Source organism: Lingula anatina, chromosome 9, assembly GCF_051362555.1.
Source record: "Lingula anatina isolate TDL-2025a chromosome 9, LinAna3.0, whole genome shotgun sequence".
NCBI lineage: Eukaryota > Metazoa > Brachiopoda > Lingulata > Lingulida > Lingulidae > Lingula > Lingula anatina.
In genome coordinates, this window is record NC_141775.1 from 14404493 (window position 1) to 14426681 (window position 22189).

Here is a 22189-nt window from a genome sequence, read left to right on the forward strand (position 1 = left end):
CTGTGCAAAATAAAAAGAAAACTTCTACAAACCTCAGTTAATTCTGGAAGACCTGGAATCTCCAGTCTCCAACCCTCATCATCTGACAAATGGAAGTGTAACTTATTCATCTTATACTTAGACATAGCCTGCAGCGTCCTTAGAATGACATCCTTTTGGAAAAAATTCCGTGATACATCAATGTGTGTTCCTCGATAAGAAAACCTTGGTGCATCTTGGACTTTTAACTGTGGAATATTCCCTTGTTCATCCATAGTTGAATATATGGTCTGCATAGCATAAAAAACCCCAGCAGTTGATGGTGATGTGACCTCAATTCGCTCATCTTGTGCACTGACATCAATTCTGTATGCTTCTTTGCTGTGTATTGCCTTCCCCTGTATAATGACATCAACTGGGCCCTGTCTGATGCGTATGACTTTCTTGCCTGGATCATCTTGTGACAGAGGAAGGAGCATTCCTGGAGAAGAATAAATAAAGGTTGTATAATACTAAACAGAGCAGTTATTGCTGTTAAAGGAGTAATTTTCTTTATTCCTCATTTCTGACAATTTTCACAAGTCTCAGTCATTTTCTTCTTTGGCTATCCATTCAAGTTTACTCCAAAGCCTACAGTCACTGTAATGCTGGTATATGGCATGATTTGTGTTACAATATTCAATAAATATATATTTCATTCACTTTAAAGTTTGTTATCCAATGTTTCAAAATTTTATGCAATATTCTTTTTTTTTTTCATTCAATGTTGTTTCATTTTTTACTGCAATACTTTTTTTTTCATTCAATGTTGTTTCATTTTTTATGCAATAATTTTTTTCATTCAATTTTGTTTCATTTTTTCATGCAATGGTTTTTTATTTTATTTCAATGTTGTTTAATTTTTTATGCAATAATTTTTTTATTCAATGTTGTATCAACTTTTCACGCAATGTTCTTTTTTTTTCATTCAATATTGTTTCATATTTTTATGTAATATTCTTTTTTTTTTCATTCAATGCTGTTTCAAATTTTTATGCAATATTTTTTTTTATGTACAGACACAGATGTGTCTCTACATATTACCCCCCCACCTGCATCTGTCGTTGTCGTTGACTCCATGCGCTTTCATCGATAACACAATAAGTGGAAAGCAGTTTTACCTTTTGGTTTTAAACTTACAGAACTGATAAAAGCTCATAATACACAAGTTGAGTTCAAAAATCAGCATGATCCGTCCTTTTTTCAAAAGTTATGCTGTTTTTTTTTTCACTTTTTTCATCACATATGCAACACCAATAACATGATATATGGAAAATCATTTTACCCTTTGGGTCGAAACTCTTGAGCTGATAGCAATTTAGCATGAACCCCCAGGGAGTTTGGTCGATCCAGATGGATCGATTTAAGTATGGGAACCCAGTTTTACAGAATTGATGGTCATTAAATGCTGGTCAAGTTCCAAAAAAAAGACATGATCAGGCTTTTTTTTTAAGTTACGGTATGCTGTTTTTCCCTTTTTTCAGCACATACGCAACACTGATAACACATTTCAAGGAAAACCGATGTACCTATTGTCTTGAAACCTTACAGGAGTGCTCAATATTACTAAAATACAGGTTTAGTACAAAAATCAGCTTGATCTGACCATTTTTACAATAGTTATAAATCTCCCAATGAAAATATCAAACTGATTTAGATTATATTGGATACCCCCCAACCCTCTCTCTCTCTCATACTCACTTCTAGGAAGGCCCTCTTCTAGACCAGCATCTGCCACCACCACCCAGTCATTGGTCCGTATGTTCAGTGGCTTGGTGTGATCAGCCACTATCTCCACAGGGGTTGGAATAACATACAGTGGTGGAATCTCAAATCGTTTCAAATTTTTGTTATTATTGTATCTTTCCACTGCTTTACTGTAGTGCATGCTCAATCTGGTAGCATCTGAAATGCCACTGCTGTCTTCCCAAAAGTATTTGGCAAAGTTCAGATCCTCCCCCACAGTGCAGTGAAGAAGCACAGGTGTACACCCTGGCGACATGATGTACCTGAAGAAACAGCAACCATTTTTATCATACAAAACTAGAGGATTAGAGAGGCGATACCACCTCTGGGTATTGTACCACCAGCTGGAGTAAGCGCATTCGTATGTAAAAGCAAAAACAAGGACACCACCTCTAGTTTTGTGCTTGACAAGATCTACAAAATGCAGGCTTGAGTTTGAATTATTTTTCTTGAAAATTACAATTTAAAACAAAATCATGGGGAAGAGTTAAAGTTTAAATCCCAATTTGTAAAGTGCAATTCATGGCAAAAGAAGGTCAAAGGTCATTTTTAAGATCACAGTTAGATTGCCAGCATGACTTCCTGTATTAGTTCAATAGTAACTATGGGCATATCTCTGCTAGTTTTTGAGACATAACAGATGGAAAGGTTGTAAAGTTCAGCTCATGGTGAAAAGTAGGTCTAAGGTTAATTTTAAGGTTACAGTTAGATTGCCAGTACATATCTTCCTATTCAACTTAAATAGTAAATTTGGCCATATCTCTGTCAGTTTGGGAGATATAAGAGATACAAAGTTCAGTTCAAAAGTAGGTGGCCGCTACTCCCGTGAAAATGCACCCAAACTCACAGAGATGAAAGGTGACCTGAAGGGTAACACCTGCCAATAATATTATAGGTAAGGTCTGTGTAGTTTCTGAATATCAGCACAATTTTTTTTTTTTTTTTTGTAAAAAATTCCCTTTTTTGAAAATTTTGGCCCGTTTCACCTTGAAATAAAGGTCAAAGGTCAAATCCAAGGGCATATTTGAAATCTCCACATATGACTTTTGGTCTGCCATCTATAGAAATTTTTCCCATAATTCCTTCGATATGGTAGATAATTTGCATTTAATTTTGCAAATTTTGGACAAAGGTGCATTGCAACAAGCGCCACACCTAGACCCCAGCACTGACAAAGCCCAAATTTTACATGAATCGAGTTGAGATTATATGTGACCTAAATCCAAGAGATGGGTATGCAGGCCCTTGTAGTCTAGGAGCAGAAGCGGTAACAGTGACATGGTGGCGGGGCCGGCAGAGCCGCAGGAGCCGGCGGAACACACGGGTTGCGACTAAAACCATGGGTACTGCCAGCACCTCCGTAAGCTGGTGGTACAATTATGACTCAATATTTCTAGACCTGAATTTTGAAGGGTGTAGGAGGAAACATGTCAGGACAGAACCAGCAGACACTTGAGCAACGTTATTTGCAGCAATAAGCTTTTTAAAAGCATATACATTCTCCTGATCAATCCAACTTTAAACTGACTTTAAATTTGTAATTTTGAAAGACTTTCATACAGCCTTAAGGCTTTCCACTATTAGTTTGTAATAAAAAGGATGGTTCAAATTAGTTCAGTATCATGGTACTGGATTATCACAGTAAAATTGGTTTCACATTTTTATATTACTCAATATTTTGTATAATATGTGGTAATATATTGTCCTACAGGCACTTTTGTTCATATTTTAATATTTTAAAAGCTAACTTACTGTTTTGACATGCAGTTGGGCCTAATGCAAATAACTGCCTGATGTAATTCAGATAGAGTTGTTCCACAGTTCAATCATGGGCAACCCCATTAACCATGGTGTATGAAGATAACGTTTTCTTAAACATCCAAACATTGCATAAACATGTTGAATAGATCAATGAAAGTTGCCAATACCAGTTACAGTTTTGATATTATCATTATGTTTTCTTTTCTTATGATACCCCTGTACCCTGACAAGGAAGCCATTTTCATGCCAAAGAGTCTGATACAGTGAAGTGCATCAGCACTCCAATTCAGACTACGATAAATAATCTGTGCTATTTATGCTGCATCAAAATTGAATAAAAAAAAACAATTTTTTACTTGTTAATAATAACCACAGGAAAAAAAAAACCTGTATGAATGAATGATTTATAGTAAATATTGCTATTGCTGAAAATGAGTTTTTAGACAACTTTTATACAAATAAATCCCCCAGAATGTGGAAAGCACTGACCATAAATCTTCATTAATCGTATGTAGTACTGAATTTATCAGTCTTCGAAATAAACAGCTGTCGGATTGCCCAGGACAACTAAAAAGCATGTCAGTGAACTTAAAATTACGAAGTTGTTGTCTGATCGGGCAACTGAATAAATTATTGACATAAAGAGTAAACCTATCTCAAAATCTACACAGAAAACAAAAATTTTAGCTTAACCTAAATCGTTCTGTTTTCCTCAAGATTTACTATCGCAGTAACCGACCTGCTGATCAAAGTGTTTGCTATTATTAGAGCTATAGTTATTTATAGCACTGCTAGTAGCTGGTCGTTTTATGAAGCAGATAGAGACAGGAAGATGACGTAATGCCTGGGGAGTAGGAGGAAGGGTGTCATGTTTGCCACTTTGCCAGATTCTTCACCTTTCGTTCAAGGCAAAACCTCACTACGATTAGATGGCATTAAGGAGCACGATTCCTCAGAGGGGCATTTCAAAGCGACAGCACCAGTGCTGGCGGTTCCAAAGTGGCGTGGCGGACTGCTTGCATTGGCTGCAGAAGTCAGAATCTGAAGGTCTAGGAGTTTTAATGAGAAACACGTAAGTTTCAATTTTTTTTTTATATATTTTTACTTGTTCTTGTTGTCTGCTTTGAAGTATTTTTACTTCATTTTAATAAAAGATAAAAGTGAAATTGTGATGACAATTGAATTGTTTTCAGACAAGCACTTTTTCTGGAAAGAGAAGAATTGGATCCAGTGCCAGAAAGTCCCAGGCCAAGTCCTGTCACAGACTCAGAGGGAAGTATTGTTGGATGAAGAGTTAGAGGGAACTGCAGCTCAGTCATCAGATGAAACTGCTTCCTTTCTGGAATTTGAGGTACAGCCCTGTCTCACATAAAATTGAGAATTCGTAGGGCATTGGTATGGTCGAGTCCTGTATTCCTTTCAATCAGTGTATCTATGTGAAAATCAATATGCTTCAATGTCTGAACTTCACAACCATGCAATTTAGGAGTCTTCCAATTTTTTTTTTTTTTTTCATTTTTATGGTACTGTATGATATTTTATATTGAATTATTCATTTGTCTTTTCTAGCAGGAGGTAGTTACAGATTCTTTGGTTACTTCAAAGGAGAATGATGAAGATGAATTTGATGAAGTAGATGAGATGGAGATGGAAGAAAACACGTTTTTTTTTTTTTTTTTTTTTTTTTTGTCCTTCAAGGACTAGTCTGAACCAGACATTTCATGTTTAAAATAGTGACATTCCTTTTTATATATAGACACTATATTCTGATCATTCTGTCTGTCTGTGCTGTCCAACGTGTTGTACTTCCTGTATCATGATTACAATGGTGAAGATGAATTTGATGAAGTAGATGAGATGGAGATGGCAGAAAATGCAGCAGTTTAATTATTGTTTATTATGATAATTGTATATATGTAATAAATTAATATGTCCACATTTGAAAGTAAGTTAATAGACTAAGAGGCAGAGAAATGGAGAATCCTATTACACTTAGCTAGCAGTCAATATATTGAAAATTATTATTCATTCTGGCTTGTCTTCAAATCTTGACCTGAAGTGCCTTTTTTTGCTAGAAAATATTCTAGTGTTTGTACAAAAGTATGATGATGTATAGTTGTTCTTAAAATAATTGTTTGTGGGAAGACATGTTACTAAATGCTGCATTGTTGCTGTTGAGGTTCTGTAATATAAAACTGCTCATCATCATCATGTTTATTTGCATAAATTAATCTATTTAAAGCTACACAGTGCATGTCAGCCTTTAACCCCCTGAAATAAAAGGAATCTTGGAAGTTTTGTGTTATTTTCCTACGCTTCATTTGGGCAACCAAAAGGGGATGGGGCAACCTTTAAAAATGGTTGTCTGATGGGACAACCACTCTAAAAAGCTCATTTCACAGACTGATTTATATTACTTGTTGGTCAACAAAGAAAAATTTAAATCGTTTAAAATAAAACTAATGTAATCTTCTTCGTGACAAACCAATTGAAATAACCTTTTAATTTCACATTTTCAAAGATTTTGTGGAGATGAACCCCCAAAGCCTCATTCAAGAGGAGTATCCCCCTCCAAAACCCTACCCCACCACCAAAAATAGCCTTATCACCTAGCAGTCTTGAAAAAATGGTGAAATAAAAATTTCAAAAAGATCAGCAAAAGTTTGGTAGAACAAGTAGATTTTTTGTCCAGCTAATTTGAAAGACCATCAAAGCCTTGGAGTTTTGGCCATGGCTGCAAGAATAACATTTGATAGCAATCAGCAGATTTCAAATGTCATTGAATTATGTCATCATAAAATTCAGTGTAGGAGTAGCCACAGTGATTCAGCACCATGGAGTCTGAACTGAGCACATTGTAAACTTTTGAGCTGTGCTCACTAATAGATTGGTATGAGGTAAAAAACTTACACCGCACATAATTATGTCTGTGAGACAGATCTATGGAGACAAATTGTTAAGTTTTCCATTCAACAGAAATTGCTACTTTGTCAAAAATGGAGACATCTTTTTGGGCTATCCTGTATAAAAGAAAGGAAGTCTTGTGACCAATGAACCTTTGTAGCAAAAAACTACGATATAAGAACCTTTATACTTTTATATGAACCTTGACACTAAAACAAATTTAAACAAATGACCCCTCAGATCAATGAGCCCTCAGAATATTGAGACATACAACTTACCAGTTAGGTGATACATCAGAACGTGCCCAAGTGGAAATTGAAGATTTCAAAGAAACCACCAATTTTTCCTGTGATTGCAGCACCTGTGTTGTTGTATTTTTTGAAAAGCGAAGACGAAACAGGGACCCATCTACATGATGTAGCTCCATGGCTATACCATCAAACTTGGAATCAAGATGAATTTTTCTCAACATGTGATAAAAATAGAGTTCCACATTTGTCAAATTCATGGGTTGATCTCCAGTGTTTGTTAATGCCATATACTCCTTTTTTGAATTTTGTATCAGATAGTATTTCACATCAAGGCTCTCTGCAATATAATTCAGATGCAGTTGTTCTTTGGTAGGCAAACGTGCTGAAAAATATAAATGAATAACTGTCACCAGCGTACTGGATTATCAATCATTAATATAAAGGTTTCAGATTTGACAAACAATTTACTTATTTAGTAAATCTGTACTATAAACAATCAATTGCAGTGGGCTAGATACCTAGATACCTAGACAGTGAAGATGCAACATATGCAGAGTGACTGATATGAAAAACAAGGCAGCAGAGCTGTCAAATGTGCAGGCACAAAACAGGAAACATTGCGCAAATTAAAATATTGTTTGTCAATTTAAAAGCATCATTATATAATGTTTAGTAGCTTTATCACCACCACTTCCAAATAAGTACTTAGCACAGAGCTTCAAGCCCATACGAGTTCAAAGTCCTACGTGTGGTAATTGTAATTTCTATCAGTTGACAAGAGGAATTTGAGTGAAATTATTTCCTCTCTGGTTATGGCATGCCAGTAGAGGGTGTGATTGGCATAGAAGAGTTCTCGTGTCATTCAGGCGATATACATTCTGTTACACACTTTGGATTTGAATTTGTATTATTAGGATTTTTCCTTATGATATATTGTTGATTATATCATATATAATTTATAATTACAGGTGTATGGCGGTCGATACGTCTTTGGAAGAGCTGAGAAGCCTTTTGTTCTTGAATGACCATGATTGTTGTAGGTTATCCTTCTTAGTAAAGGAAGAGAGCTTGTTGAGTGTTGGATGGCCTTAGTTGCAATATGTCACCTTGTTTACAAGCAGGAGCATTTTCAAGGCCCTGGGTGGCCTTAGTAGCAATGTTTCATCTTTTTGACAGTTGGGAGCCTTTTTGAGGATGGCCTTAGTTGTCATGTGTCACCTTTTCAAATGTGGATACCTTTGTCAAAATACTTTATGTAAATGGTGTCATAAGATAACACATTTTTACTGGAGTACAATAAAAATAACAATGTTAACAGTTGTCTCTTGCTGGGAAACAGTTTGGTTGTTATTAATGGCTAGTATTAAGAAAAGTTTTATGTTCTTGAAATTCAAACATACAGGGAAATGTTTTTAAAAAATATGAAAATGCACCAATTGATCCCAAACTTCCGAAAATGAAAGGAGTCCCTAATCATAATCCTTCACTATAATATGAAAGCTTAGGTCTGTGAACTTTCTAAAATTTGGCACAAACAAATATTTTTAGAAACTTTTTAGAAAATTTTAGCCTGTTTGACCTTGAAATAATCCCCCCGTCACACTTATTTGGAATCAACAGGAATCAAAAAGAATGAGGCTGAATGAAGAATTTTAAAAATTCGCACCACATTTTTAAATTGACCTTTATTATTGTAGGAGTACCGTTGGAATACTCAGAATGCGCTTGAATTCGCCTGGAATGATGAGTGCACTTTTGGCTGTTTTAGCTCTCAAATGCAGTTCGAATGTAGTTGGAAAACTAGGAATATCTATAATGCTGTCAGAAGGCAGTAAGAATATTTAGAATATACTTTGAATGGCATACTAGTGTAGTTCGTTTGCTGGCAAAATTAACATTTCACCTCATCCGAGGCACATTCTCTGTGCCTCTCAACTGAATTACCTGTTCAGGTAATTACCTCAGCCTTGATGATGACTCATTTTATTTTATTTTTAAACATGCTGAAAAATGAAAAAAACAGCAGATGTAAGTTAGAAGAAAAAAGGTCAAATGGTTTTCCACTTACTTTTATAACACTGAAAGTGCACGGGGACGATTAAGACAGGGACGGCAATGACCAATGCAGGTGACAGCTATATGTGCAGACACATTTGTGTCTGCATATAAAAATATACAAACTTAAAGTTTCAATAACATCTAGGCAAGATAAATGGTGACATAGTTTCAAAAATCTTGGAAAAAATTAACAGTTTTTATTTTAACAACAGGTATGATCTATCTTTTCGTACTTTTGGTTTTTCTGATAAACCATCAATGCACACTAATGTCATAGTGACAACACATTCCAATACTTTAAGTTATCAACTAAACACAATGGTTCATTTTTCACTGGCAACATTCTGTATGAGTAAGCCATGGCCAAACTTTTATAAAATATATTAATCTATATTGATAAAAAAGTAATAATCTACTTCAATTGTGAGACATACAAACTATAAAGACAACATTAAGTACTCAGGTCCACTCACAATGAGTTAGGTCTCAACAGCTACTGTGTACTAACTTCAAGGGGACTCTCGCTAAATGCAATCAAATTAACAGACAAACAAGTCTCCTCTTGTTTCCAATGAACTTGTATAACCTCCAGCTTCTCAGTATCCTACTTACTAGTAACCTCATGTGCATATTCAGGATCTGTGCCATTACTCTCACATACCTGTATATATGGCGGCCAACAGCAATAACATGGTCAATATGATAATTGCCATAGTCCCACTACAACAAGTCCTCCGCATGAATCTTAGATGACGTCTTGCACGACGTGACTGGATCATTGCACAGACAATGATGCGCAAGCGCCGCAGTGACATCTTCAATGCCATACCCTCCTTTTCTTTCTAAGTGATATCACCACCCAAACCCCAGTTATAACAATCTCCACAGTTCTGAAAAAAAGACTATAGATGTTTAATCAAAATCTCAGAAAGATCATCTCTACCTTAAAACATACCACATCTGAACAGACATTGCTTACAATAACCTAATTATAACCCTAATGAAGACTCACTGGTTTAGGCAATGTAGAACTTTATCAGTGGAGAACTTCTGAAACAACCATAACTGAAGCTAAATGCAGTGCAGAATGACACACAAGATGAGAAAAAGTGTATTTTCAGAGTAGGTTGGATCAATGTTTTATTGATAAGGGTTAGATATATATATATATAAATTATATGTGGAATATGCTGGTAAGCCTCCAGCTTTCTACTACAGCCACAGTCACTGCTAAGGTGTTATGTCAAAACACATCCTCCTAAGGCTCACCTCCAGGCCAATATGTTATATTGATCACTCTTCCTCCAGCTGCTATGGATTAAGACAAACACACACATAACTTTATTACCCTCCAGCCATTAAGGTGACAAGTCAATTCAGCTGATTACACTGATTGCAATTAAGCGAGAAACCCCGGCTTGATCCCGCTGGAATGATGTTTGAATCTGAACATGGTCACAGAATATATTTTAGCTATCAAATTAGAAAATAAGTGATTTTTAAAAGGCATCTTGTGCTTAAGTAAGTGGGCAAAGAGTTCCCTGGTTGACAGGTCAAGATGACAGCATTGATAACTTGTCTCATATGGCAGATTGCTATCTGATGACGTTTGCTACTTAAACCTGTGAAAAGTAATAAAGTTTTGTGCGTGTTTGACTTAATCCATAGCATAACTTAAAGAAATACCATACTTCCCAAAAAATATATATATATTTGAACAAAAATATTTTGTTTCTTTATGTGCTACATACAGCCTTTGCTTGTTTCTGACACTCATTTGAATATGGGCATTTGAAATGTCTCTGACGGGACATTTTAGAGACAATTTTCAAGATTACAGTTGGTAAACGATCCACGTGGCTACTTTTAAAGACATTTTTACTTAGCTGGACCATAAAGGATTATTTAAAACAAGCAGCTAATTTGCACTGAAATAAATGTGGGAATGACAATCACTTAAATGTCAGTCTCTGACGGGACATTTTTGACCCGTTACTGTGTTTTGATCCATATTGTGCCTGCTGCAGTTATGCAACAAAGATCACTACCTCATTGGGCAAAATTATACTAACTGGAGGGATGGATAAATAGGTCAACTTTGTTTTTTTTTTCTGGTCGCGCGATGCCTTTGATTTATCCATTGCCATGACCATGCTATTTAAGTCATATCGCTGTCATGTAAATAACTCTAGCAAAAGTTAATTTCATGTGTTACAGGAATCTAAACTGGCTTCATATGCAACAATAACAGCATGTGCAGGAGCCAAGTCGCACTCCCTAATCACATTACCCCAGGTTAGGAATGTTCAAAATCCACACTTGTCCCTGAATTCACACAATTACCATTAATCAATGCATGTCGAGTTAGTTGCACATAAGCCATGCATTCTCTGTTCAATATGCCATATAGCATTATGTAATCAACAATCGACTGACTGCAGGGGCAACATAAACTGGTCTATTTGACTATACCCATCACCTATGTTTCTCTTTAATGAATATTAAAAAAAAACACAAAAAGGACATGTTTGATATTTCACCACGTACCATGTTCAGTATACGGCAAATCGTAAACGGGCAGATGTTGAACGAAGTAAACCTCGGCCATTGGCATGTTGCTCCTCTGGACTCCCAGTTTGTCTTCGTTTTTTCCCTTTTTTCCACTGTTCACCTCTTTCTGATGAAATATATAAAGTTGATGGTCTCCTTTAGTAGTTTAAATATTCTTTACACTACATTTATCTCGCAAAATTAGCGAGGATTCACCTAAACGGGAGGTTTAATATGCTAAACCATTCCCTGCGATATGTAAACAAAGTACATTTACTGCGGAGCTACTTTCGAACGGTAATCTACGGGGGGGGGGGGCAGGTCTGATCACAATGTACAGAAAATAAAATTATCAATCCACAAATCACAGTAAATAAAAGTTTTATTCATAAATCATTGTATATGGAGGAAAAGTACGTGTTTAGAATGTGGGTATCGCGGATCACGCTAATTAATATGAAGTTTCGCAAGTCGTTAAATAAAAAGTGACTTTCACGGGTAACAATACAAGGGCTAGTCGGTCATCCGGGCGCTTTACCTTAGCAACCGGCATCTGGGGTAAAACAATGCGGGCAACTTGGCGGATCGCATTGCCTTCTATGTAAAAGTTGGCCGACCCTCATCTACTATTGCTTTCGTTTAACACTGATAGAAACCATTCCCATACCCTAACGTACTAGCAGGATCGATCTATCTCCGAGGAGTTTCTCGCTAAATTGCATTTAGGCTTACATTAAAATTCCCAGGCTGAAATTAGCTGAATCATAGTTCTGAACCGCCCCTGCAGGTCACTAAAATAAATGAATGCTTTTTAACATTTTTTCGAATGTGAAACATTATAAGAAATCCACTTAGTAACCCTTGGTAATTTCTTGTTAGGTCTAAGGGAGGACTGCAGGTAAGATTTTTTATCTTAAACGAAAGGTGTTAGCTTTTTTTAAATCCTGTTGCATTCACTTAATGTATCTACAAAACATCTAATTATAAGCTTGAAACGCAGCTCCAAGTTACCGTGTGACATCATATTGGGACTTTTGGGGTAAAAACATAATTTTCGATTTCCTGATTTTCTCAGACGCCTGGACAGCTATAAACATGATTAGAGTAGGCCTAATATTTGATTTTAATATTGCAATTCATGCATTGTTTTGAGCTCTCTATGCATTAACTAGGCCGACATTAAATTTATAGTTTTCCATCTCACCTAGAAATTGAATTAATTAATTGTATATTGTATTTATTATATTATTGTTATAGGCTAGTCGTAGAAGAAAAAATCAACTCAGCAACGAAATGTACAGTTTGCCACTAATTTCTGAAGTTAGCGATATATCAAAAGTAAAAAAATATACGAAACTTCAAACGACTGTTCGCATTGAGTACATACAAGAATAAAAAAACAAAAAAATAAAGTTAATTTTACTCTCAAAATTGATAGATGGCTATGTGCGTGCAGATGCACTTTGTCCTTTTGGTAAAAAAATGTAATTATTTCATCCAGCTGCCACATAAATACATAAATATTATCATGTGATATTTCCAAGAAACAGCACTAGCCTTTCAGTGGAAGAACAACCTAAAACAACGTCAATATGTCGATGACCTTCCTCCATAATGAAGCCTGCAACATCACTATATAGCTTCGTTTAATAAACACTTCATAAATATTTTAAATTTTTGAAAGTCTAAATTAAAATACTCATCTTTCATATATAAAAAAGCCTATCGCGTTACTATTACTAATCCCATAGGTTTTCTGGTTAAAGACAGCACTCTTAAAACTGAAGTCTGGTATCTTATAAGTGACGGAATTCATTAAAAAGCACATCGGTGTCCTTTACCATTTTTCGCTGTCTTTGCAAGCACAATCTGAAGTAATACATTTGTGGACATCGTCAATCATGTTGTGACTGACTCTAAGACTACACAGACCATATACTATAAACTCAGTACTGTTGTAACTAATCTTCCTCTTGGAATAACTTTCTAAAATTTGGCACAAACAAATATAACGAACGATATGAATATTTGTGTACATTGATGACTTGTTTTGTCTTTACTTTGATACAAACATTCGGTCGCGGATCTGGTAAGCACTGGTGCCAATCAGCATGTATTCTATAAAAATACGATTAAGTTCATTCAGCTTACTACCGCGTACGTCATAGTCAACCACTAGTATAGAGCATTATATCTCCCTTTACTTCTTTAGAAATTAAAATCCTTAAGTATAGAACCTTGTTGGATCTGCCGTCATATTTCACACACCAAGCTTCTTCCTATTGGTGCGTTGGTCACTGATTTTCAATAAACAGGACCGTGATAACAATTTATATTTTATTTAAAGTAAGCGAGCTGAAGAATTGTTTGCCATAGTGGGGCTTTATAAACACCAGGCTGGCAACTTAATCACTTATGAAATAATTACTAAGTGTATCTGTTCTGACAAAAAACTAGATATATCACTTTGTGTCACCAGGGTTTTATAAAAATTAGAATTTACGAATATATGTTTAACTTCATTTTTCACTTCTGTTTTTACCTCCGCCATTGAGGTTATGTTTTCACCCCTGTCTTTCTGTCTGTCTTTTTGTCTGTTTGTCATCAACATAACTCAGAAAGTTATGGACCGATTTTGATGAAATTTTCAGGGTAGGTCAGAAATGGGTTAACTTAGAAGTGGTTAGTTTTTGGTGGTGATCCGGATCAATAGTCAATCAATAATCAATAATAATCAAAAATCGCTGCCCTGGCGGAGGTCTGCGCTCTCGGAGTGCTTTTCTAGTCTTAAAATATCAATTGCCAGTATATTTGTCGGAGTATCTGAGGTCAAAGTCCATGTCCCACATGCATGTAGGAATTTTAAGAGAATCAGCGATTTTGATCTTAATTCTGTCGGTGACGTTCTTACCTCCCCCCCCTCCCATCCCCCCCACCCCCCAGATTTGAGCTTACTATACAATGTATATAACGACAGATGCAGTTCTCGCTATTCTAGCCGTAATGTCTGGTTTAGAGTCTTTATCACTGCTAATATTTCAGGGTATTAGTACTGATTTTCTAATTTACATTTGACCATGAATCTTTCGTAAAGGTTTTTATTTAATATTTTTTCATAAGATAGTCACGTTTCCTAATTATCGAGCTGGTGCCATATTCACACTGAGAATTCACGCTATGCATACTACGCTATTGCTTCATTTATCTTGTGGTTTAATATTTTAACAACAAATTCCCCTCTTCTTCTTTGCCGTTATTCTTTCAGTTGGTGGTAATATCACTTGTTTAAACCTAAGAGTGCATTCCCATAGATTTTTAGATAGATCTATCCCCGTGGGGAGTCTCACTAGAATGTTGTCAGCCTGACCGGCATAAATGTCTGTCCCGCCTACTAAAATCTGTAAGGGGGGTAATTAACTTTTGTTCCCGCTCGGCTCTCGGAACCTGACAGCAATTTAGCATGAACCCCCCAAGGAGTTAGGTCGATCCGGATAGATCGATCTAAATCTATGAGAACCCAGTCTAAGACACGTAACAATGATAAACTTATCTGGCGTATGTTCTAAGATTGTGGATGGAGTATCCCCGATTACATAATTATGTTGCCGAAGACTGTTTTTGTAATGAATTCTTTGCCTATTTACATTTTTATCAGCTTGAAAAGTGATTAATTTATACACATATCATCAGTACATCACTCTCAGTGGTGGATTTAGAGGGGTGGTTTAGGGGGATCCTGACCCCTCCTTCGATTTCTGAAAAAGGCCACACGCATGGTCCCCTCCTGAAATTAGAATTTTGGCTGGCTAAACCGTACCACTGTTCGCCCTCTAAAAAGCCAAAAAGTTTCGGGGGCCTTCAGCGGGCCCCGAACCCCACGCCAAGGGGGGAGGGGCGGAATGAGCGGCTTCACATCCTCGTCCCCCTTATTTCGACAAACTGTATATGACTTCAAAGACTTTCCATATGCACAATATTTCAGAGACTTGATATGTATTATGACTTCTCCCTCAATATTCCCCCTTTGTGACATTGTTTACCGCTTTTTACTGTAATAATGATTTACTCGGGATTTGATGTTACGTGTTGGCATCGTTGGCTGTCTATGCTACTTTTAATACTTCAAGTGTATGTTTACACATCAAAAAGTACCTGTGAGTACGTAAATAAATAATAACAAAAAAGAGATAAATAACTTACAATTTTAGATTCACGAAATTAACTCTTAAACTAAAATAGCTTTCCAACACTATCCATGAATTATTACTTGGAGAACATCTGTACTCCCCAAGCCCATTCTCACGTTGTCTTCACTAACACAATTGTGTGATTTTTGTGAAGTCCGTCACAATCATGGTTGAGACAGCGTCATAAACCAGACACCGCAGCCTGTGGCACATTTTTCTTATGAACAAATGTTGTTCACTTAAAATTTTCTTCTCAGTGGCAGATATATTACCCAAAAAAAGGGGAACAAAAAAGAGTTAAAAGGATAATACAAGTAAAACAGATTTAGCAAAGACGGGAGACCGGGGCTAGTTGGCCCAGTTAGACACTTTTGGCCTTGTAGAGCCAACTAGGAATGAGTTAGAGTAACAAAATCGGTTTCAAAGTAAGCCCCATGAACTAAGCTACGTATGCAAAGTCATTATTTTTCAAATATAATGCCAGATGGCTCACAATTTGACAAAAAACGCAGTTGACGTCAGGGGGGGGCCAACTTGCCCCGCCACGGGGCAAGTTGGCCCCCTATACAAAATGGAGTAAATATCCCACGTAAACGCCTTGTAATACATTTTTATATATTTTTAATTTATTAAATTGACTTTTGAGAGTCTTTGATGAATAAATAGTTCAAATGAGGCAGATTTATTGAGGTTTCCGTACGTCACGTTGTAGGGGGGGGGGGTATGTGTTGCAAGAACAGAATATCTATTGATAAATTTGTTTTATTTTAATAAAGAATTAATTAATAATGGTATAAAGCAGGTTTTTAATGAATGAAAACGTTTTCGTTTTAAAAGAAAGTAACATATTCAGTTTTAAACCATTGAGTTTGTTTCAACAATGGTCTCTAGCTGTGTTGCGCGCAAAGGTTTGTGGGTAATATGAGGGTCCAACTTGCCCCGAGTCAAGGGGGCCAACTAGCCCCGGGTGCACACTTTTTATTTTAAAGGATGGCAGCCATTTATGGTGCTAGAATGAGCAACGATGATACGTCTCTGTGAAACTTGAAACAATGAGCTTCAGTTTGATGCCCTATACATATATTATATTCGATCAAAAGCCTATGAAATAGATTTTTAAATCTCTTTAACAAAATTACTTTAAGGTGCAAAAATACTTTATTTTGACTCACTGCTTAAGTAAAACTTTTTAACGTCCGACACTTCCTTAGCATTGTAGGCTACGGTCACTTTACAAGACTATGTGGCCAATTTTTTTACCTCGTTATTTTGTTTGTCATAAATTGACGGGGGGCCAACTTACCCCGGGGTCCAACTAGCCCCGGTCTCCCCTACTAAATCAAAAGAATCACTTGAAGTTCATTTAAAAGCAGGAGCTGCCAGGCCTTATAAACGGATTAGGCGTTAACTAACCCTACCCGCAGATCTTTTAGCTCTAACACCCTAAACCACATAATCCGCGAATTAACCAGCACACCGTAAATGTATCTACCACTGCGCTCTTCCATTAGGTTTTCAATACAACAAAACCAGCCTTCAGTGTGTGTGTGTGTGTGTGTGTGTGTGTGTGTGTGTGTGTGTGTGTGCTGAAAAACACTTTTTAGCGGAGTCGTACACTCTCCTGACACATCTACTGACACTTTGCCAACCCCCCGGGCCAAGCAACCCAGTTATACATACAGTTTGCTTGAGTCCATCATATCACTAAATCCTTTTTATCTACCGTTCAGTACAAGTGATGGCCTTTAATTTTAAGCTTAAATAGCATGTCATCACTGCCCATGACTTCATGACTTATTACGTCAGTGACATTTAATTTTCCTATACAAATATTTCATACATCTCTACATATATCTCAGAGAAATATTTCCAGTCCTTTATTTTGCTCTACATTTATTGCAATTTAATGAGCATTCGCATTGTTTATATGCAGCCGCAAAGCTTTTAAGTAAAGGGGCATTGAACGGGTAGAGAGCGGCGAACGTGTTCTAGCTTGGCGCCGGCATTGCATATTACGCAGTAGATTCCTATTTCCGTATTTTGACCATTTCGTGGCGTACACACATTGCATGGCAAATATTAAAATGACATTGGCTTCAGATGTAAAGTTTTAGTAAAACGATATGTATCTTTGGTGGAAATTTTTGTGCGCACAATTCCTAAAGTATGTGGGCGCTCCTTTATTATATGCGCCGAAGAACTCATTAACGATTCACGTAGACACATTATGGAAAAATTATATTAAATTATTAAAAAGATAAATATGTACCCAACTGAACAGAGTGAAATAACTTGCAGATACTCTGTTAATATTTTCTATTTATCAAGCACTTAGGGATCTTTAACATATGAGATACACAATATTGCAGAGACATTTTATGTATGACCTCTCCCTCAGTATTCCCCCTTTGTGACATTGTTTCCAGCTTTTTACTGTAATAATGATTTACTCGGGATTTGATGTTACGTGTTGGCATCGTTGGCTGTCTATGCTACTTTCAATACTACAAGTGTATGTTTACACATCAAAAAGTACATGTGAGTACGTACATAAATAATTACAAAAAGGAGATAAATAACTTACAAAGTACGTAATTACAATATTAAAACGAACTTGATTTTTTCCCATGTGAAATTTGAAGGAGATTACAGTGGAATCTACTCAATGGATAAAGTTTTAAATACGAATAAAACAGAAGTGAGCCAGCGCATGGCAGCCTGTGGTATCTATACTACCGTGAATTAACTTTGTAGGGCGAAAGAGGCAAGAATCAAGATAGGGCGGATAAAGATGGTATAGGGGCATATTTTTGAATAGCGACTGTACGTGTCCCTCTTACAGGAACGTTGTCTTTGCCACAGAGTTTCTGACACAACCAGGCGTCTTTGATCCTCTTACCTGCTGGAATATTGTTTGTTGTTCAGAGAGGACGCCTTGACGTCGGGAGGGAAAATTTTCTACGAAGGGGGAGAATTAAGTAGGTGTGCCCTTACGAAGGGGGGGAATTAAGTAGGTGTGCCCTTATTTGAGGTTATTTGCGTAATTGTAATCACCAGTACGTGCGACAAGCCTTGAAGGAGATGATTGAGAGCCATTTATCGTATATAAAGGCTTTTACCCTGTCCATGTTGAAGGGTATCAGTACACACACTCAAGCACACCCAAAACTCACCCTCAGACCTTTAAATTATCATCATATTGGACCCCTCTCCCCAAACACACACACTGTACACTCTCCTCATAACACTGGTTACTTTGTCGACGGCTGTTTTCATCACATTTTCTTTTCATATACCGTGTAGTAAATGTTAGATTTACGACATTAACTCTTAAACTAAAATAGCTTCCCAACACTACCTATTTATTATTACTTGGAGAACATCTTTACTCCCCCAGCACCATCTCACGTTGTCTTCACTAACACAATTGTGTGATTTTTGTGGAGTCCGACACAATCATGGTTGAGACAGCGTCATAAACCAGACACCGCAGCTTGTGGCACTTTTTTTTATGAACAGACTGTTCACTTAAAACATTCTTCACAGTGGCAGATATATAAGTCAAAATGAGGATGAAAAAGAGTTAAAGTTCAATAAGATTAAAGTACAAGTAGATTTAGCAAAGACATTAATCAAAACGGAAAGAATCACTTCAATTATAATCAGGTGCTGCCGGACAAAGGAATAAATTACTTACAAAGACCTTTCATTGCGTGTTCAATATATTAGCTGAGAGACATATGGGAATACCCTGTTAATTAAGTTTTTTGTACTCCCACATATTGTAAATATATTTGGCCTTGAGAAATAATTTAAATATAACTGGTGAAATGGTGTCAACAGCAAAAATACTAATTCCAATGGTTTCAATGTAAGACGACTGCGACGTGCAAATAGACCGATGTGGTAACTTTCGATGTCATTTTAGTAACACAACTAGTATATAATTGCTTGTTAAAGGAGTGCATATTTACAATGGCAGCACATATGACCGCACGGTTCCCATATGTACGTGTATGTTTGTAATATGATCAGTAATATAACACTAGTCCTTTACAGGTTGTTATCTAAGCCTTCAAAACGGTGACGGACAATTTGCGAGAGTTGCGGGATTTGAAAACATTTTGATTGCATTTGAAAATCTGTATGTAGAAGTACTAAACTCAACAAATATATTACAATATCTTATAAGACTTTCCCTTCTACATACTGTGTTAAATATACATACTTTTGAGTTACTATTGGTATCAGAATTTATAACATTTCATATCGAAGATCCGTTTTGAATTAACGAAATTAATTTTGATGCTTCGGATAGCGTTTACATTTTCTTATGTGAAAAGTTGATATTTCACAGCCCGTCAGTCAGATTTGTTAGCACATAAAGTGGCTTCTGCTTTTTAAAATAATTTAGTTCCATAATATAACTGTATTCACAGGCTATAGGTTGGTATTCATCAGCTAGGTTGTTTCCACATAGGTTACATATAATGTTTTGCATCTCTCTTGTGTCATCTTCCAACTTACATTAAGAGATTTTGGTTTGAGCATCCAAACCATAGGTTTTCACTTTTCCTATTTCGCCACGGTAATTGCTAGAGCGCTGATGTACAACATATACGGTTTATAATTTTGGTATTTCGCCAAGGTTATTTGCTACAGCGCTGATGTATAACATATACGGTTTATAATTTTGACGGGTGTATTTATTTTGTACCACACTGCAAATTGCTACCAAATCGGAATATTATTCCATTATAGGCCAGATACTTGCACCAGTTTGTGATATTAGACAGAACATGTGTCGTTATCTTGCTATTGTGTACTTTGAATTGTGTGCTACAGCACTGATCTAAAACAAAGCCTATTCAAATTGTAACCACTCTGGGCAGTATTTCGTTAATTTACTTAGCACGTTCTTATGCTTTTTCTCCAGTGCATGCCTGAACGAATCTTTCGCCCTTGTTTTTTTTTTTTTTTTTTTTTTTACTTTAAAGCACATTCGCTTTTTAAACCTTCATGGCAAATAATTAAGTTGAATATCTTTTTTATCAAAAATGTAACTTCTTTGAAAATTGTCTCCAGTCTATCCTTGTCATGTGTGTTAACCTTTGGTCTCCAGTCAATCCTTATCATGAGTGTTAAGTCTCCAGTCTAGCCTTGCAGTGGCGGATTTACTGGGGGGGGGGGGGGGGGGGGGGGGGCAGGGGAGTCCTGAACCCCCCCCCCCCTTCGATTTCTCAAAATAATCACACCAATGGTCCCCTCTTGAAATTTGACATTTGACTAGCTGAATTATAGTTCTAAACCGTAACAAAAGGCAGCCTTCGCCCTCTAAAGTGCAAAAAATTTCCAACGCCAACAGAGGGGAAGGGGGTTCCGATTGGTTTCGCATCCGCGGACCCCTCTTCAAATAATCCTGGATCCGCCTCTGATTCTAGACTATTTGTTATTATTTCTAGACAAAAAATGTACGATGTTATGTCATTTGAGTTTCTAAACATATTTATTCTTTTCCACTGTAAGTGCCTACGGTCTATGGTGAATGTGCACTCATTTCTTTATATTACTAAGAGGCCAATTATTGTTTTGAAACAATATTTAACAACATTAAAATGTCGATGAAACATGTATATAGGTGGCTGTTTTGGCTTGCAGACACAGATATATTTACTAAGTAAAGGTTTTAGCAAGAAAATATGATATGTTTTGTGGTATGCACTGAGAAGAGGCTCATTCTGCAAATTGTTTGTCAGTAGCTTAAATAGTATGGGGTTGAAAAGTTTTCCCTGTTAAATTGTAGATTGAGGACGTGATTATCAACTTTACAGAGACTACAGCAGCCTGGAAGAGTACAATATAATTCAGGAGTAAGGGACCATTTCCAGACCCTATTGTACCAACTGTGGATCGATCTATCTCCAAGAAGATTCTCGCTAAATTGCAATCAACTTGAGCGGCTTGGATGTCTGGCACGCTTTCTGAAACTGTTAAGGGGTAATTAACTATCTTTTTAAAGCTTCTGTAGGCGTGCCAGACATCTAAGCCTCTTAAGCTTAAAGTAATTTAGCAAGAAACCCTTTGGAGATGGGTCGAACCTGTTAGATCAATCTATGTATGGAAACCCAGTCTAAAACATGGGTGAAAGTTGTAAAAAAAAAAAAATCCTGAAAACGTTGCTTGAAATTTATCCACATGACCACATGAAAAAATACAATTGTCAAGAAACATACATGTATAAGATCTCCATATAAACAATGACTGCCCCTTCAAAGTTCAATATGCTTGAAAACTGTCATTAGTTCAGAACAATTTATTCTAGTGAAGTCTTTCTCCACAGTATAAAACGATGATAATAACGGCTGCAAGAAGATCAGTGATACGTGTTGTAACATCTGATGCTCAGAAACGTATGTATGGTGCTGTATCAACTCGCTCCCCTTTTTATTCTATTCTGCCATCACACCCAAACAGCTGTACCCCCAAATATTCCGAGTATCCCCCAGTTTTAACACTCTCCAAACAAGAATGAGATAAAGATAAAGATGAAACACTCATCCGAGACCTTCTCAGATATTAGATATTAATTAAGTAGATAAAAGCCATGCTCTCTTGATTGTTGTCTTTTGCCAATGAAAACTGACCCCCAACTTAATCTAACGCATGCATACATAAAATCACTATGACAAAAACACTGTACTGGTACTTTTATTG

The 22189-nt window shown here is 36.5% G+C and overlaps 1 protein-coding gene and 1 long non-coding RNA gene across 5 annotated transcripts in view; one reads left to right on the forward strand and one right to left on the reverse strand.

Moving 5' to 3' along the window:
- Nucleotides 1–11571, reverse strand: part of LOC106171732 (uncharacterized) — a 38299-nt gene extending 26728 nt beyond the window's left edge. For all 3 annotated transcript variants that reach the window (XR_001239348.2, XM_013552186.2, XM_086996219.1), the window contains exons 1-5: nt 11286–11571; nt 9400–9628; nt 6708–7062; nt 1720–2027; nt 33–460 (exon numbers count right to left, since the gene is read on the reverse strand). Coding sequence is in view for 2 of the 3 variants with exons in the window: in XM_013552186.2 (XP_013407640.2) it covers nt 33–460; nt 1720–2027; nt 6708–7062; nt 9400–9565 (1257 nt within the window). In the remaining variant the exon portion in view is untranslated. The remainder of the gene's footprint in view (nt 1–32; nt 461–1719; nt 2028–6707; nt 7063–9399; nt 9629–11285) is intronic.
- LOC147759957 (uncharacterized) lies at nt 4006–5811 on the forward strand. Of its 2 annotated transcripts, XR_015331232.1 has the most exons (3): nt 4006–4597; nt 4719–4876; nt 5095–5811. It is a non-coding gene; the product is annotated as an uncharacterized LOC147759957 (long non-coding RNA). The 2 variants fall into 2 exon arrangements; XR_015331233.1 differs by lacking the exon at nt 5095–5811 and having other exon boundaries at nt 4719–4990.
- Nucleotides 11572–22189: the final 10618 nt, after the last annotated feature.